At 40.3% G+C, this 17,599-nt stretch overlaps 1 protein-coding gene across 5 annotated transcripts in view; it reads right to left on the reverse strand.

Moving 5' to 3' along the window:
• LOC129718508 (uncharacterized) overlaps window positions 1–16,735 on the reverse strand; it is a 63,882-nt gene extending 47,147 nt beyond the window's left edge. Inside the window, exons 1-2 of one of the 5 annotated variants that reach the window (XR_008726935.1) lie at window positions 13,426–16,735; window positions 13,271–13,351 (exon numbers count right to left, since the gene is read on the reverse strand). Coding sequence is in view for 1 of the 5 variants with exons in the window: in XM_055669327.1 (XP_055525302.1) it covers window positions 13,767–16,355 (2,589 nt within the window). In the remaining 4 variants the exon portion in view is untranslated. The other 4 variants (XR_008726936.1, XR_008726937.1, XM_055669327.1 and 1 more) reach the window with 4 other exon arrangements.
• Window positions 16,736–17,599: the final 864 nt, after the last annotated feature.

Consider the following 17,599-nt stretch of genomic DNA (forward strand, 5'->3'; position numbering starts at 1 on the left):
AGTGCAGCTTCGAGCGAAGACGCGTACTGTGTTGCGATGTCGTGTTGCTCAGTCGCGCGAGATTATACCGTGGCGGGCGACGGTACCGTATGTTATTCACAACGTATAGTTTTTGGCGTATCTTAACCATCACTAGGTAGTGATCCGAATCGATGTTAGCGCCTCGATGTGATCTGACATCGATAATGTCCGAGAAGTGCCGACCATCTATCAAAACGTGGTCAATTTGTGTTTCTGTTCTATTCGGTGATCTCCAGGTGAGTCTATAGTGGAGGCTATGCTGGAAGAAGGTGCTACACTAGAACGCTTCTGTTGGTGTCGATCCCAGGAAACTCCCTTCCCCCTTGCAATGAAATCCGGAAATCTAAAAGGAGGTCTTGGGTTCAAATGGGTGAATCTATAGAAATAACTCCAGTTGTTTCCAGATTACAAAAGACTCTTGCCAAAGATCATACCGTTGAGCTTGGCAATCTAAAGCGTCATGACGGAATCTATACTAGTGGTCCTCGTGATACCTTAAATCTAATGATGGAAACGCATTTTCCCGGTTCTATTTATTTTTTTTTTTTTTTTATTGTAAAACTATGTTTATTAATGTATATTAAAAAAAACTATTTACAAGTTAGATTGACATCTCAGATAGAAAGCAAGTGCATTAATATCTATTATATTATAATTATTTCCTGTGATGTAGGTTATATAGTGTGTGAAGATTTTCAAAACTTGATTTCGTTGAGTTGGTTGTATATTTATCAGAACAGGACGTAGCAATTCTTCGAACGAAAGTATACGCCATCCACCAAGGATCCTTGCCATTTTATGTTGTACGAAGGCCCATGCCTGCGTCGTGCGCGGGCACTCTGAGAATTTGTGCTGAAGAGTCTCTGTCGCTGCGTTGCAAAATAAACAATTTTCTCCGTCTGCTCGTTGGATTAAGTTGAATAGTCTGCGGTGTTCGGTCTTTTCGTTTATCAACAGATACAGGTTACTCCGAAGATTTGATGACAGTTGTTTCGTCGAGATGTTCGTCCATATTCGTTTCCAGTTAAATCTGGGATATTTTCTTTCAACTCGAGGTATTGCCGTTCTTCCAATCAGAAGACGATGTATCTGGTCACTGGACGGGTGCTCTCGAATGAATTGTGGGAGAAGAGGGATTTGCTGAGATAAGAGTTTTAGGCAGGGGATATCTGCGGGGGGAGGAATATCTTGATTTAATAGGGATTGGTAGAACGGGAGATAGTCAGCTGCTTGCATGTGGCGATTCACAAAAAGTTCTTTGCATTTTAAAGCGGGCAGTTGTAGTTTCAATCCGCCAGCAAATCTGTCGCGTGCCATTTGTTCCATTGGAACACGCGCCGGTAGTCCACGCCACAAAAACGAACCCATGGTTGATGTTATTTTTGCCGTGTGAACATTGTTTGGTGGTAGAATCGATGCTACATACCATATTTTTGCAGTGATGAAGGTGTTCAACAATATAATTTTTTGTTGCAGGTTGAGATTCCTCATTGAATGTAGCCAAAGTTGCTGAGAAAATTTGGATACTAGCGCATCCCAATTTGTTTTTACCATTGTACGTATGGAATTTGTGAACACAACTCCCAGAATCTTCACATGGTCAGCTGTTTGCAGCCATGGCACACTTAATGGATCATTATCAATGAGCCCGATATTAATAGCGATAGTTTTTTGTCGGTTTAATTTTGCGCCAGCGGCTTGCTCGAATCTAGCAAACAGCTCATTGATGCGTTCAATCGTCTGTGTGTTGGTGGCTATTACTGATATATCATCTGCGTAAGCCACCACCAAGTCGGGACCGATATTCTGCTCCAGTTGCTGTAGAAGCGGGTGAAGGTATATCACGAAGAGCAGCATTGACATCGGGTCTCCCTGGCGGACCGACCGTTCGATGGGGAAGCGATGTGAGAGATGCCCGTTAATTAGCAGTCGTGACGAAGATCTTCCTGCGATTCGTGCGAGTAATCCAATAAAGGCCGAGTTTATTCCCAATTGTCGCATCGTTTCGTGTAGGAAAGAATGAGATACGCGATCAAAAGCATGATCTAGATCGTAGCTTATTAGCTTTCCTTTTCGCTTTCTTGTTATCAGCTGTGCGATCCGATCTTTTAGTGCAAGGGTGGCTTCAAAGATTGAGTGACCTTCGTTTGAGCATTTCTGTGCGTCACTCAGTACTCGGTGGGTTTTCACTACGATTTCAAGTCGTGCTTTGAGAATCCTGCTGAGAATCTTGTAGTCCGCATTCAACAGACTGATCGGACGATATCCATGTGCGGTATTTGCCGTTCCTCTCTTTCTCACGAGCACGATCACTCCGTTGACGAAGTCAGAGGGGAAATCCGAAACTAAAGCCTCGTTTAATACGAGATTTAACTCTCGGTGTATGACGTCGAAAGTACGTTGGTAGAACTCGATGGGCAATCCGTCGCTGCCTGCTGCCTTTCTCTTCGCCGATGTTCGTATAGCATGCAGAATTTCTGTGGTTGTTATTTCAGCCATACAAGCAATGTTTTGCTCGTCATTTTCGGGTATCACCCTCTCGCATTGAAAAGCGTTTCGTTCTTCTCCACTATTTTCTGTCGTCGTGTATAGCTCTCGGAAGTATCGAACCAAATTGTTTTCGATTGCTTCAGAAGTGTTTAAAACTTCGTCGTTTTCGCCACGCAGCTCCGTGATTATATTTTTCCTTTTAATCCTTTCCCCCAGCTGGAAAGTACTTATACTTTCACCCGCAATGTACGTGTCGTTGATGCGCATGAAATTTTGTGAAAACATACGTTGGTGCGTAAGCATTCTCGCCTTGACTTGGTTGATGGTTTGTATCATCGATGGGTTCTGAAAATAACCATTATATGCATTCTGTAATTGTGTATATGGCCGTTGATGCTCTGCATGAAACACATTGTAAGCCTCACGGGATTTGCATCGGAAAAAGGTTTGTATTTTCGGTTTCGCGTAGGATAGCCACCACGTCATCCAGTTTGGGTAACTTCGCTTTTGTCGAGTGATGTATTGCCATCTGATCTGAAATTCACTGATGTTTTCTGCAGTCAGAACATGGGGACGCAATGACCAATAACCACGACCAGGTTCGCGACCAAGGCTGGGCAAGCATATCCGCGCCGTTAATGCTTTGTGGTTTGTGAAAGAGCAAACGTGTGTAGCAGTGTTGCGCAGCTGTGCACAGAGTCCATTATTTACGTATATTCGATCGAGTCTTGAGACGGAGTTGTGCGTTATATATGTTGGTTCAGGAGTCGTAGGGTGCAGTTTTATCCACACATCATTTAGCTGTAGCTGTTGTATGGTGGATTGTAGGGCAGGGCTGTTGTTAGTACCTGAAGCATCACAAGTTCGCACCACACAGTTGAAATCGCCAGCTAATAGTAAGTTGTCGGTATTATGTCGTAAATAGAAAGGCAATGTCTCTCTAAAGAAACGTTCTCGTTCTGCTCGCATAGCTGTGCCTGAAGGAGCATAAATATTTATCAGCGTCGTACTACCAACTCTCAGAGCGACAAGTCGACTATCTAGACTCTTCTCTATGTTGGAGAAGCGAATATATTGCTTCATCGCTATTGCTGTCCCTCTCCTTGCTTGATCAACGTTTGTGATGACATTATATCCAGGTATAGAGAGCTGTGACTCTCCCACTTCTTGCAAGAACACGATGTCCAGATCCATCGTTCTGCAGAATGTTCGCAGTGCGTTTAGTTTTGTTTCGTTAGAGATCGTGTTTATGTTTATTGTGGCAATATTATAGCTGGCGAACTGATCCATTTTAGAGCTTATTCTTGATCTCGTTCGCCGTCAGTACCATCTTGGCGTTTTCGGGTTTTACGTCGTGTTCTTGAGCTCATGCTGTAGATTGACATTGTCGATTGGTCCGTTTCGTCACCGTCGGATTTGCTTTTGTCTACCTTTGCACTTGGCGTAGACATTTCGTCACTATCGGGAGGCTGTTGACCTGGGATTCCGCCACTGGCTAGCAATCTGTTACCCGTTGATGGTTTTGATACCGATATTGGAATAATAGGCATCGTGAGCAGGGGAAATTCTTTCTTTGACTGTGTGTCGAGCGGCTTTGTTGCCGGTGCTAGCGACGACTTTTGCTGGATCGGCTGCTGCTGCTTCTGCTTCTTCGTTGGCGGATGTCTTACAACGGATGTGGGATAAATTGGTTTTGTGTTTTGCGTCTTCGTAATCGTTTTGGCAGGAGTTGCTACTGGCTGTTTCGCGGCATCGGCATAAGATTTTTGCACAATAAGTTTTATATTTTGCACGCAGGAAACGCCAATATGCACAAATTCTCGGCAGTGTCGGCAAGTTTGACGTTGCCCGAAGTATGACAGTAAGGTCCATTCCCCGTCTATATGAACCCACGACTCAATGTTGTGCTTGACAATCATTTTGGCGATCCGAATGCCTGTCGAAATGTTCGGGAATTCAAATTTTGGATCGTTTCCACACATCTGCTCTCGCACTGAGATTACGTCGCCGTAAGCGGATAAAAACTTTGTGATGGCATCATCTGATACGTCCTCCGATAGATCGAAGAGTTTTACCTCAACTGCACCGTCCTCCATCGTTATTCGTAGAGGAGTTTTCAGCCCTTCCTCGCCCAAAACTTCGTGTTTTCCGTCATGCTCTTCACATATTTTTTGTGCAAGCGCTAAATCGACCACTTTCACAAATGCACAGCCGAGGCTTCGACTACACTGTATTCTTGTCACTTCACCTGGCTTTAAGCCCAGAACAGATCGTACGAAACTTTGCACTTTTGCATAGTCGGGTTTCTTCGTCATAACCGCATAATCTATGCGAAATGTATTCTCACGGCGTACCATCGCGAGGCTGTAGTACGCGTAGCATACAGCGGCTCAGCGACTGATCAACGCAGCAAAACGAAAGGATAATCAGCTTTTGATCGACTTCGAGATTCAGCGATAGCGTAAATGCGTCTGCTTGGCTCGGAAGTTGAGCGCTAACTGGTTCTATTGAAAAGACGGATTCAGCCATCTCTGATTTAGTTGAAATTTGTTCTACGCAGACTAGCTCTGGGTCTACTAGAACAGAAAGTACTGTATCAGATGTGGCGGATGAAATTTTTACGAGAACCAGGGTGGAAAGTGCTATGAGATCATTTGAGCCTTTCAAGTCTGCAAGTGTAGATGGAATATTTCCAGCATTGCTTCAAAAAGGTGAAGTAATACTAATTCCTTCTCTCATTGAGATTTTCAAGGCCAGTTTCAGGTTGAATCATATTCCATCAAAATGGAGGGTAGTTAGAGTAATCTTCATACCTAAAACTGGGAAGCGTGATAAGACGCATCCTAAATCATTCAGACCCATTAGTCTTTCTTCGGTTTTGTTGAAGACAATAGAAAAAGTGCTGAATGATTTCATTCATACATCTTACATGCAAACAAAACCGCTTTTAAAGTTCCAGTTTACCTATCAAACTGGAAAATCCACTATCACAGCGCTTCATACGCTGGTTATAAAAATTGAAAAGTTACTTTCAGTTAAAGAAATTGCTCTGTGCTCTTTCTTGGACATTGAAGGTGCTTTTGATAACGCGTCCTATTCTTCAATGTCTAGTTCAATGAGGAAAAAAGGATTTCACACGAGTATTGTTGACTGGATTCATACCATGCTTGCAAAAAGAGAAATCACTTCTGAATTGGGAGGTTCGTCTATCACGATAAGGGCAACGAAAGGATGTCCGCAAGGAGGAGTTCTTTCGCCACTTATGTGGTCTTTAGTGGTGGACGATCTTCACAAAAGCCTAGAAGTAAAAGGTTTCGAAGTTGTGGGCTTTGCAGATGACATAGTCATCTTGGTAAGAGGAAAGTTTGACAACATAGTTTCGGAAAGAATGCAGGAGGCTCTGGAGTATACCCAGTCTTGGTGTATAAAGGAGGGTCTCAGCATTAATCCGTCAAAAGCTGTAATCGTACTGCTGTAATAGTAGAGGAAATTCAATCAAAAAACTCTCAAGCTCGGAGGAGTAGAAACTCCATTCAGTGAACAGGTTAAATACTTAGGAATTATCCTTGATGCCAAGCTAAACTGGAATGCACATCTTGACTATGCAATCAACAAGGCGGTCAGTGCATTATGGTTGTGCTCCAAAACCGTTGGAAGAAAGTGGGGCTTGAGACCAAAAATGGTGATGTGGATATTCACATCGGTTATACGTCCAAAACTGACCTACGCTTCGTTAGTATGGTGGCCGAAATCCGAAGAATCCACCGCCAGAACAAAGCTAGATAAAGTTCAACGACTTGCGTACATTGCTATAACAGAAGCAATGAGCAGCACCCCATCAAAAGCTCTTGATGCAATTCTTCATCTGTTGCCATTGTACGAATACGTGCAACTAGAAGCAGAAAAGAGTGCATTGAGGCTCAAACGAACAAAAACTATCTTGTCAGGTGATCTTGTGGGTCACCTGACTATACTAGACTTTTTCAAAAGAGGGCCAGTGATGAGTATGAATGAAGACTGGATGGCACCTCAGGATAACCATGATATTCCCTACAAGGTATGCGAAACGTTGCGTACAGATTGGGAAGTCGGAGTTCCTGATGTCCGTCCCGGTTCAACGATATTTTTCACAGATGGCTCAAAAATAAGTACAAAAACTGGTGCAGGAATCTTTGGCCCTGGAATTAATATTTCAGTGGCAATGGGACACTGGCCAACAGTGTTTCAAGCAAAGATTTTTGCAATCCTTGAATGTGCGTATGTTTGTCTGACTAGAAAATACAAACATGCAAATATTTGTATTTTCTCTGACAGTCAAGCAGCGCTGAAAGCACTTGATGCTTATAAATGCACATCCAAGATTGTCTGGGAATGTATTCTCACATTGCGACAGCTGTGTCAAACAAACTCAGAAAATTTGTATTGGGTTCCAGGACATTGTGGCATTGTTGGGAATGAAAGGGCAGACGAACTTGCAAAACAAGGATCTAACCCACAGTTAATCGGCCCAGAACCTTTCTGTGGTATATCAAACTGTGCAGTGAAAATGGAGCTTAAACGCAGGGAGAAACAAAAAGTGACAACCAATTGGTTGGATGTCAAAAAGTGTTCCCAATCTAAAAGATTTATAACACCAAACGAAAACCATTCAAAAAAGCTCCTAGAGCTCAACAAAAGAGCTCTTTGCAAATATGTCGGCCTAGTAACGGGGCACTGTCCGAGTAGATATCATTTAAAGAACATTGGCCGGGTTCAGGATGATATCTGTCGCTTTTGTAATACGGAACGCGAGACATCGGAACATCTGCTTTGCAGTTGTGGTGCATTATTTAAACGCAGATCAAGGCTTCCTGGCAGTGGCTTCTTACAGCCCAAAAAAATTTGGTCTTTGAATCCTGGAAAGGTGATTGGCTTCATAAACCATATTTTACCTGACTGGGAGCGTGTCGGTGCAGGTACCTGATCACTCACAACAATAGTGGTCATTGTATTTTGCAAAGGGACACGTATAGCAATTGACTGGGATATATTACAAAAGTTCACATCAATGGACAACGTAATCATAATTCCCTAACAAAAAAAAGGAAGCTCCGCCCCGAATGCGACCAGCAGTCCCACCAGGGCTGGTTACCCGATCTTTCTACTGGTTACTCGCACATCAGTTGGTACCACGAGAAGGTAGGAGTACGGTAGCTGGAAGGCTGAGGTTCACTAGTGGGAACTGTTATGCGCCTTTGGTCCAGTCATTAACCAACCAACAACACCCAGACGACACCCAGCTAAAGGATTTGGGTGAGGATGTTCGAACCATTCGTCAATCTCTTACCGGCGAAATGATCCTTGAACTACGCAGAGATACGAATGGAAAGGGAGCTACCTACAAAAAGGTATCTCAAAAAGTGTTGGGAAAGGACGTGCAAGTTCGGGCCTCCATCCTGATAGTGACTCTCCAGCTCGAAAAACCTGGAAGAAATCATCGAAGGGTGAGACATTGCACAAGCCTGTGAGAAGAAATGTGAGTTTACCGGTTACCGTAGAGGCAATTCGCGTCCGAAAGGGTTCCAGGTTGCCACCGTAAAGCTTCCGTCGACCGAAGTAAGCAAAGCCCTGAAGAAAACCAAGCTAAAGGTTGGTTGGTCGCATACTCCAGCAGCCCGATGTTTGCTTCATGTGCTTCGAGCGGGGATATGAGTCTAGATTCTGGTAAGGGCCCGTCAGGTCCAGCTTATGTCGACGCTGCGGTGGTGCAGGCCATAAAGCGCGGAACTGCGGGGCGCCTGCTAAGTGCTTAGTATGCATCGGTAACCAGGACACTAAGCACGTCACGCCGGCTACTAAACCGCAGGCATGAGGATGACGCAATTGAACCTGAACCACTGCTTCGCGGGAAGTCGCTGCACTAACCAGAAGGGCCAGATCCTGTTGGAAGTTTTGGCAAAGTTCAACTAAGATCTGGTAAACGTCGGTGCTGAAAGTATCTACAGCAGAAACGGCGCGGAGTCGATCATCGTCGTGACGTTCGGCAGCCCGGGACTGATCATGAACTGGAGGGTAGACAACGGCCACACTAATATAAACCACCAGTCAGTCAGCTAAAGCGTGAACACGAGGCGGTAAGCAACGGGTAGGGTCAACACCCCAACCACTCGCGGATGAAGACATCGCACTTTGATGTCGATGTATTTGCGGAAGTAATAAGGTGGGATCTCGAAAGGGGAAGAGCCACCCTGAGTGTGGACCAGCTTATTGCTACACTATCGCAGGCGTGCGACGCCGCCATGCCTAGGTCTTGTCAGCCTAGAAATGAAAGGCCACTAAATATGCGAAGCGCGTACACCGATTCGCAAAGATCGGTAACCGCTAAGGTAACGCGAGGTAACGCGAGAGCGCGATAAGGGCTAATAAACGAGCCTGTTTCGATAGACTTCACGAAAGTGCCAATACGAACCCATGGGGTGACGCTTATTGGGTCGCTTATTGGGTCGGTAAACTCCCTGAAGGTGAGCAAGACACCGGGACCCGACGGATTTCCGAACCTGGCCATTAAGACGGCCATGAAGGTAGCCCCCGGGTTGTTCAGAGCGGTCATGCAGAAATGTTTAGACAACTGCCTCTTCCCGGATAAGTGGAAGCGATAGAACTAGTCGCAGTAGAATTAGTCTACTGCCGAAGGCCGGGAAACCACCAGATGACGACCCATCGGCATAAAGACCAACCTGTCTGCTAGACACAGTGCCCAAGTAACAATATCAGTTTTACGATGTACTTGAAGAAGTTTTGATTGTTTGTTATTCAAAGCTGGGCATAAATCTTATTATACTCATAAACTGCTACAAATCAGCCGTAAAATCCCCATAAGATCAAGGAGGCCCAACCTTCTCTACTGCCGCTCATGGTAAGTCCGTCCCAATTGCATTTTTGTCAATTTTGAGTTTATTTATGGAATCATATCCTTTTTATATCTACTTTCGATAAAAGAAATTTTTTTAAATACTTCGTTCTGAGGAACTATGAAAAAATAGCAAGTCGGTTTGTACCACAGTAAAAGTGATCGCAAGTCGGTCCCATTGCAAAAATCTTCGCAATTTAACCCCACAGCCAATAATGATTATGAAAAATGTGATATTTACCACAACTTATGGTCTTCAGGATTAGAATTGGTTATACCAAGTGATATTTGGTAGGAGGTTTGATTGAATTTTACGCGTTCTACATCGTGTGGCTCTAGCTGATAGTACGATGTTTTCTTCAAGACAAAGTTTCCACCAGTAGCTTCTTCCAGCTGTTGTTTTTTCGCAGTAAACGCTTTAGGTGTGTCACTGTATTGTTAGTTGAAGCATTCTTTAGTAAATACTACTTTTCGTATTTTATCCGTATATAAAAAATATATAAAGAATTTGCAATCATCAATTTGCAATGCAATAATGAATTTGCAATTTGCAATTTGAAAAAATATATAAGATAAAGATATATAAAAAATATATATTTCGTTTTGAAGAATTTGCCAGTCATATCAAATACTTCGGTACGCTATTTAAGCAGGTATTAGACGAAGCAAATATTTGCTATTTTTGGTACGATTTTTATTTGCACAAAATTAAATCTGTATTAAAAAATAGCAAATATTTGCTTCGTCTAATACCTGCTTTAGCTTTTTTTAAAAAGGAGCAAACATTTTCCTAAGCTATAGGTGTTCTTTCATATTTGCTTTCTCTGCTACGTGGAAGATGTCCGCCGTCACGAACGTGTGACCGCTCTCAGCAAAATTTAGAACAAGTTCCTACACTGATTTCGAATTTATCAGTAGTACCTATCAAATGTAAAAACAAAATCTAATTTTATTTTGAGCGGCGCAGTTGGTACATTGTGTTATGCTTCTCACGAAAAACTTGTTCAATGAAGCACGAGAGAAGGTCATTTATGAATTGACCTGCGATGAATTCATTCCAAACGTAAGCTATAGCACCGCCATCGATTTGCAGTAGTTTGTTTTTCATCACCGGTCGTAGCTGGCTTTGGGACTGACTTGCTATCATTCTGGCTACGTACCCTAAATGTAATCGCATGTGAGTCCCAGCTTATGATTTTCAACAAATTTTAATCAACTTTCGGTGTGTATGCAAGTTTTATGATGCAAAAGTGTTAGATTGTTATTGCAGTACTAAATTCTGTTGATGGTCTTGATTGAAAAAGCATTTGAATGCAAAATTTCACCTGAAGTGTTACGATTTTTAATTGCTGTTTTCTCATCAGCATCAAAAAAGAATGGGACGGACTTGCTATGAGCGGCAGTCTAGGTTCTCAAGAATAGTTCCTAAAGTATGCTTAAAACTCTATATTTTTATCGATATGTACTCATGATGACATTCAGGAGTTGCTCACAACTAGGGGTGTGCGAAACTGGCTTTTCTGGTGTCGGAACGAAACGAAACGAAATTAACACTTAGTTTCGGTTTCGCCAAATTAGTCGAAACGAAATCAAGGTGGATTTCGAGTTCTCGAGACGAAACGAAATTGATCTCTAAGTTTCGCGAAATTTCGAAAAATAAAATAATTGTTTCTGAAACATAGCATTACAATGATTTGAAACGTTGAAGCGTACGCTAACGAAGTACCCTTCAGCAGCTGATCGCAAGGTGCTTACCTGGTCGACGAAGAGTAACGTAGGTATTCAGATATCGATAAACCGACAATGACGAGAAAATCAAAAATGTTAAAAACTAAAATCCTGATGTATTCATTTATACAGATTATATTGCAGGTAATAGTAGCGCGATAGATACAAATGATATAAAGGTCAAACTCGAAATGTCTTTGTAAATAATAATTTAATAAACTTCTGAACTGATTCTTTTGGTTTGAAGCACTTTCATCATTCAAAATCCAAGTTTTGTCCTAGAGCTCGAACTGGAAAACATGAGAGATGGTAAGTAGGTTTTCAACCATTCCTGTGAGTTTTGGTGTCCCTAGCAAAGATAACTTTTCCAAAGAGTTTTTCCCTATGCAAACTTAAAAGCGACGAATCCGATAAGCAATTCCTCGGCGGCCTTCTGATGCATTTCTGCATTCTCTAAAAGCAGCAAAATTCACAGGAATGGTTGAAAAGCTGTAAAACCTTTGGAGGGCAACCATTTTGAGCTTAAGGGCCACTTTTTTCGCTTATGTCGACCAGTGTTATTGAATTTTTTCTAACACCGTTTAGTCAGACTAGACTAAGTGACATCTTTATCAATTCGAGAAAAACAAAATTTAAGTTAACTATTCTGTAAACTTTGAAGTTTTCAATATGTTTGCACATTTTTTAATATAACTTGAAATTACTTTTTAACTGTTCCACAAAAAATGTCCCAGTTTCAATATTTCTTGTCATTTTAGATTTGGCTTAAACTTTGCATAAACATTTCTATAGGCTGAGAAGCTATTTAAAATACTATTTTCGGAGGATTATTGTGATTATAAATATTTTCAGAGCCAAAAGTATTTTGATCAGTGTGACGTCTCTGGAAAAGTTTAGATAGTAATTTTATCTTTCCGATAAAAAATACTCAAAAAAGTCATTTTTTTCATGTGAAAGAAACATTGAAATTAATATAAAAAAGCTTATTTTCAAAAATCTTTTCTTTTGTATAAAAACTACAAAAAAATTACCAAAGCGATGAATAAATAAAAAAAAAGTTATATTTTTTCAAAAAAAAATTTACAACATGTTTATTTTTGGAAGGACAATATTTTTATCTACAACTTTGCCAAAGGCACTATGTCAGTCAAACCAACTGTTTCTATTATAAAAATGTTTTAATTACCCACAGAGTGCCCAATTGGAGATTCAGTTAAATCGGTTTGTTTGACTGGCATAACTAGTATTGTAAGGTTGTAGAAATAATTGTCCTAAAAAAATATGCCCTGTGAATTTCCGCGACACCAAAAATAATAATAAAATGTATTTGAGACCATTCCCAAACTACGTGGTCATATTTTGTCCACCAGTGATGACATGAATTTTATGCTCTGCGTGGATAAAAAATACCTCCCGCATGATGTTACGGTTTTGTCTTTAACACAAAAATTACCGGCTGAGAGTTTATTCTTTTAAGTCTGACTTAGTATACCAGATATCTGTTGAGATATATTCAATTTATATTATAGTCGCAAAATGAGCACAAGCCAAAATAATGTAATAATGTGCATCGGAAATTTGGTCCGAAATTTCGTAATCGTCGAAATTGGAAGCTTAATTTCGCGAAATTTTAGGCGGAATTAAGCGAAACTCAACGAAATTTTTCGGCAATTTCGCGAAACCGAATTTTCGCGAAATTTCGGGAAATTTCGAGTTTTGCGAAATTATACGAAATCATTCGAAATCTCGCACAGCCTTACTCACAACCATGAAAAAACTGTAACAAATTTCGAAAGTTTTATAAATCAGGTTCGCAACTATTCTTTCTAGCTTATTTCGCTAAGAACAGAATTTATTTTTTATTTACATAGATTAATTTATGAAACAAACCCCATCGATCCACTTTTTCTTCAAAATGAATGCCATCGCAGTCGTTGAATAAAATAGGAAGATAAATCTACATGTATTTTCAAGTTCATATATGTAAATTTTTAATTGCCACGTTAAGTTTATACGTTATATGACAAAAAAGTTGGTAATTTTCAACGCGCCATGATATTACTGGCAAATCAGTAACTTATTTAGAAACTTGTTTGTTTGTCGACTGTAGCGGTTAATTTTGTAGATTTATCGGCTTAATCAGTCCGTGTATAGAAGCAAAAACGATTTTTTGTTTCTTAATCCGACAGTTTCGGTGACTTTATTTCACCTTTTTCAAGGAGTCTAAAAATATACATCACGTGTAGTTTTCCTTTTTCTGTTACTGTTTTGAGTTTTTTGTATGTGTTTGTACTTACAGAAAAGATTATCGTTTTATTGTTCAGTGTGTTGGTGTCCAACATAGGTTGTCTGGTGTGTATTGCAAATGGCGTCTTAATTTGGCTATGTGTAAAAATAGATTTTCTTAAATTTAAATTCGACTGTTTCTTAACAAACTGTACTCACTGCATATGTCTCTATTTTTGTGTGCACTATACTGTATAACAGTTATCACTTTTTTCTAGCACTGCTTTTTCTAGCACTATATAACTTCGAGCGGTATTTAATTAATCAGAGCAATAGGTTTTGTGTCTTTTTCAGTAGTCTACTATTTCTTGACAGTTTGTTGTGAGTGTGTTGGAGAGCTACGCTAAAAACTTTAGGTTGTGGTTGCATATTGGTTGTTGTGTTTATCGGTTTTGTTGTGATTGATATTTCTTATTGTGTGTATAATACCAGCATATACAGTGTTGAGTCCCTCAGTGTCTGTGCGTTTGTTGATACTATTTTCTGTGTTGGCAATATGGCATACTTCTATAAACGGTAGAGCGTGTGGTTTGTCGTGTCTGTCTATAATTTTCGTTTGGTGAAAATCGAATCTGTGATTTTGTGTGATGCTGTGGTACATTAGTGCTGTTTTTTCTTTTAGTGAACTAATTTGTGGATCTGTTGCGTTGTAGCCTTGCTGTAGTAGTTTGTCCCAAGTGTTGTAGTACGTTCGGTGTCCGCTGATTCTTGTTTTAAGCATGTTTGTTGTCATTCCGACGTAGCAGGCGTCGCAGTTTTTGCATGGTATCTTGTATATGACGTTGTTTTGGTGCTCCTGGGGGACGGGGTCTTTAACTTTTGGGAGTAATTGTCCAACTGTTTTTATGTTGCGGTGTGCTAGTCGTATGTTTTTGTATTCGTTTTTCAGGTGTTTGTCGATTCGGTTCGACAGGTATGGAATGTATGGTATTGAACGGTAAGTATATTTCAGGTTTTCATCGGATGATTCTTGTAGTGTAATAATGTTTTCTTGCCTGCGGTTTATGAGTCTGTTCCTGAGCGATTTTGGGTAGTTGTTGAGACTCAATTGTTGATGGATGATACGGGCTTTGTCGGCGTCTTGTAAATGAGTGGATAGTTTGTCGACTCGTCGAATAAAATTTTTGGCCATGTTTATTTTTTGATGGAGCGGGTGGAACGAGTTATAATCCAAGAACCTGCCACTGGATATCGGTTTCATATACCATTCTGTTTGAATTTTTTGGTTTTCCTGTCTTATCAGTGTCATGTCTAGGAACGGTAGTCGTTTGTTGTTTTCCATTTCATATGTAAATTGAATATGTTCATTATAGCTGTTGAATGTTTCTAGTACATGGCCTATTTGACTTTCAGGAATTGCTAGTAGGAGATCGTCTACATATTTTTTGATGAACGGAGGTTTGAAATTTAATGACTGTGTTACTGTGTCTAGTAGTGTTTCCATAACTAAGTCTGCTATTATGGGCGAGAGAGGATTCCCCATTGCAGCTCCAAACACTTGTTGGAAATGTTGTTCGTTGTACTTGAAGTAGCTTGATTCGATACAAAATTCAGCTATTTCGATGAACAAATCTAGGTTTATGTTTGTATTAACTTTGATCTTCTCCCATTGTGTTATTATGTGGTGTGTGACTAGGGCTTTAGGAATTGATGTGAACAGCGATATGACGTCTAGAGAAATTAGAATATAGTCTGGTGGCAGTGTAACTGAGCAGATAAAGTTGCAGAACGTGAACGAATCTTTTATGTTGTATGGACTATCAATGGAATTTTGTATGATTTTTCCGATGAATTTCGACAGGTTGTAGGCGGGAGCGGTCATGTTTGGCACTACTGGCCTTAGTGGTACATTAGGTTTATGCGCTTTGGGTTGTCCGTATATTCTGGGGCATATGGCATTATATGTAGTTAGTCGTGTTGCTGTCTGTTTGTCGATAAGATTCAGGTTGAGTAGTCGTTTGGCGAATTCGTTATTTGTTCGTTGGTATCGTGATGTTGGATCGCGTGGTATCGGAAGATATGTTTTGTTGTCGTTGAGCATGCTGAGCATTTTCTGTTTATAGTCTTCTGCAAGCATTATGACCGTTTTATTGCCTTTGTCCGATTGAATCGTGAGTACATCTGGATTTTCTCGAAAGAATTGTTTTGTAGTTTTTATAGCTTTTTCACAGAATTTTGTCAGCTCACCTTTTTCTGTGTTGTTTTTATTGTAGTGGATGTAATTTTGAACTGAGTTTGCTATTGCGCATCTTGTGCGGTCTTGGATTGAAACGTCTGGATTAGTTTTAAGTATGCTTTCGATGTCGGCTAGGAGATGATAAAAAGGTATGTGGGTGATGTTGGTTGGTAGTGCGAATTTTTGGCCTAAACTGAGCAGTATTTCTGTTTCTTTTGGAAGTGATTTTTGAGTGCTGTTATGTATGGCATTGCTTTTACATACAGGTATTGTGCTCGATGGTTGGATATTACGGTCTAGAATTCGGTCAAATTTTCTCTTTGTGTTTTTTGATTTCTCCTGCGTATGTTTGTTTTCAAACTTTGTTTGACTGTTGAAGAATGATTCGGCTACGTTTTTTGGTATATTTGAGTTATTTATCTTTTCCGTAAGTGTATATTGTAATTGTTTTAGTATTTTCAGTTTGTGAAAAGTGTGTTTGATTTCTATGTTTAGAACTGATTTCTTGAACTTGTTTATACATTTTTCCAGCTTTTTTGTGAATGGACTGTTATCTTCCAGTAACGGGAAAACAAAACGAAAATTCGTTGTGATGTGTGCTGGGAACACGCCAGTTTTTCGACAGCGAATGAGGAAAGACTTTCGGCTTAACATGCTGCCCAGTTTGGAGATCGTATTTGCGTAATCCTTCAGCATGTTTTTCGCGTGTATGCCGTACCTGTGCTCTACGTTCTGATAGAAAGGGACTTTTAAAACGGTGGCCATGGTTATGAACTTGTTTGTTTGTCGACTGTAGCGGTTAATTTTGTAGATTTATCGGCTTAATCAGTCCGTGTATAGAAGCAAAAACGATTTTTTGTTTCTTAATCCGACAGTTTCGGTGACTTTATTTCACCTTTTTCAAGGAGTCTAAAAATATACATCACGTGTAGTTTTCCTTTTTCTGTTACTGTTTTGAGTTTTTTGTATGTGTTTGTACTTACAGAAAAGATTATCGTTTTATTGTTCAGTGTGTTGGTGTCCAACATAGGTTGTCTGGTGTGTATTGCAAATGGCGTCTTAATTTGGCTATGTGTAAAAATAGATTTTCTTAAATTTAAATTCGACTGTTTCTTAACAAACTGTACTCACTGCATATGTCTCTATTTTTGTGTGCACTATACTGTATAACACTTATCACTTTTTTCTAGCACTGCTTTTTCTAGCACTATATAACTTCGAGCGGTATTTAATTAATCAGAGCAATAGGTTTTGTGTCTTTTTCAGTAGTCTACTATTTCTTGACAGTTTGTTGTGAGTGTGTTGGAGAGCTACGCTAAAAACTTTAGGTTGTGGTTGCATATTGGTTGTTGTGTTTATCGGTTTTGTCGTGATTGATATTTCTTATTGTGTGTATAATACCAGCATATACAGTGTTGAGTCCCTCAGTGTCTGTGCGTTTGTTGATACTATTTTCTGTGTTGGCAATATGGCATACTTCTATAAACGGTAGAGCGTGTGGTTTGTCGTGTCTGTCTATAATTTTCGTTTGGTGAAAATCGAATCTGTGATTTTGTGTGATGCTGTGGTACATTAGTGCTGTTTTTTCTTTTAGTGAACTAATTTGTGGATCTGTTGCGTTGTAGCCTTGCTGTAGTAGTTTGTCCCAAGTGTTGTAGTACGTTCGGTGTCCGCTGATTCTTGTTTTAAGCATGTTTGTTGTCATTCCGACGTAGCAGGCGTCGCAGTTTTTGCATGGTATCTTGTATATGACGTTGTTTTGGTGCTCCTGGGGGACGGGGTCTTTAACTTTTGGGAGTAATTGTCCAACTGTTTTTATGTTGCGGTGTGCTAGTCGTATGTTTTTGTATTCGTTTTTCAGGTGTTTGTCGATTCGGTTCGACAGGTATGGAATGTATGGTATTGAACGGTAAGTATATTTCAGGTTTTCATCGGATGATTCTTGTAGTGTAATAATGTTTTCTTGCCTGCGGTTTATGAGTCTGTTCCTGAGCGATTTTGGGTAGTTG

The sequence above is a fragment of the Wyeomyia smithii genome, chromosome 1, assembly GCF_029784165.1.
Source record: "Wyeomyia smithii strain HCP4-BCI-WySm-NY-G18 chromosome 1, ASM2978416v1, whole genome shotgun sequence".
NCBI lineage: Eukaryota > Metazoa > Arthropoda > Insecta > Diptera > Culicidae > Wyeomyia > Wyeomyia smithii.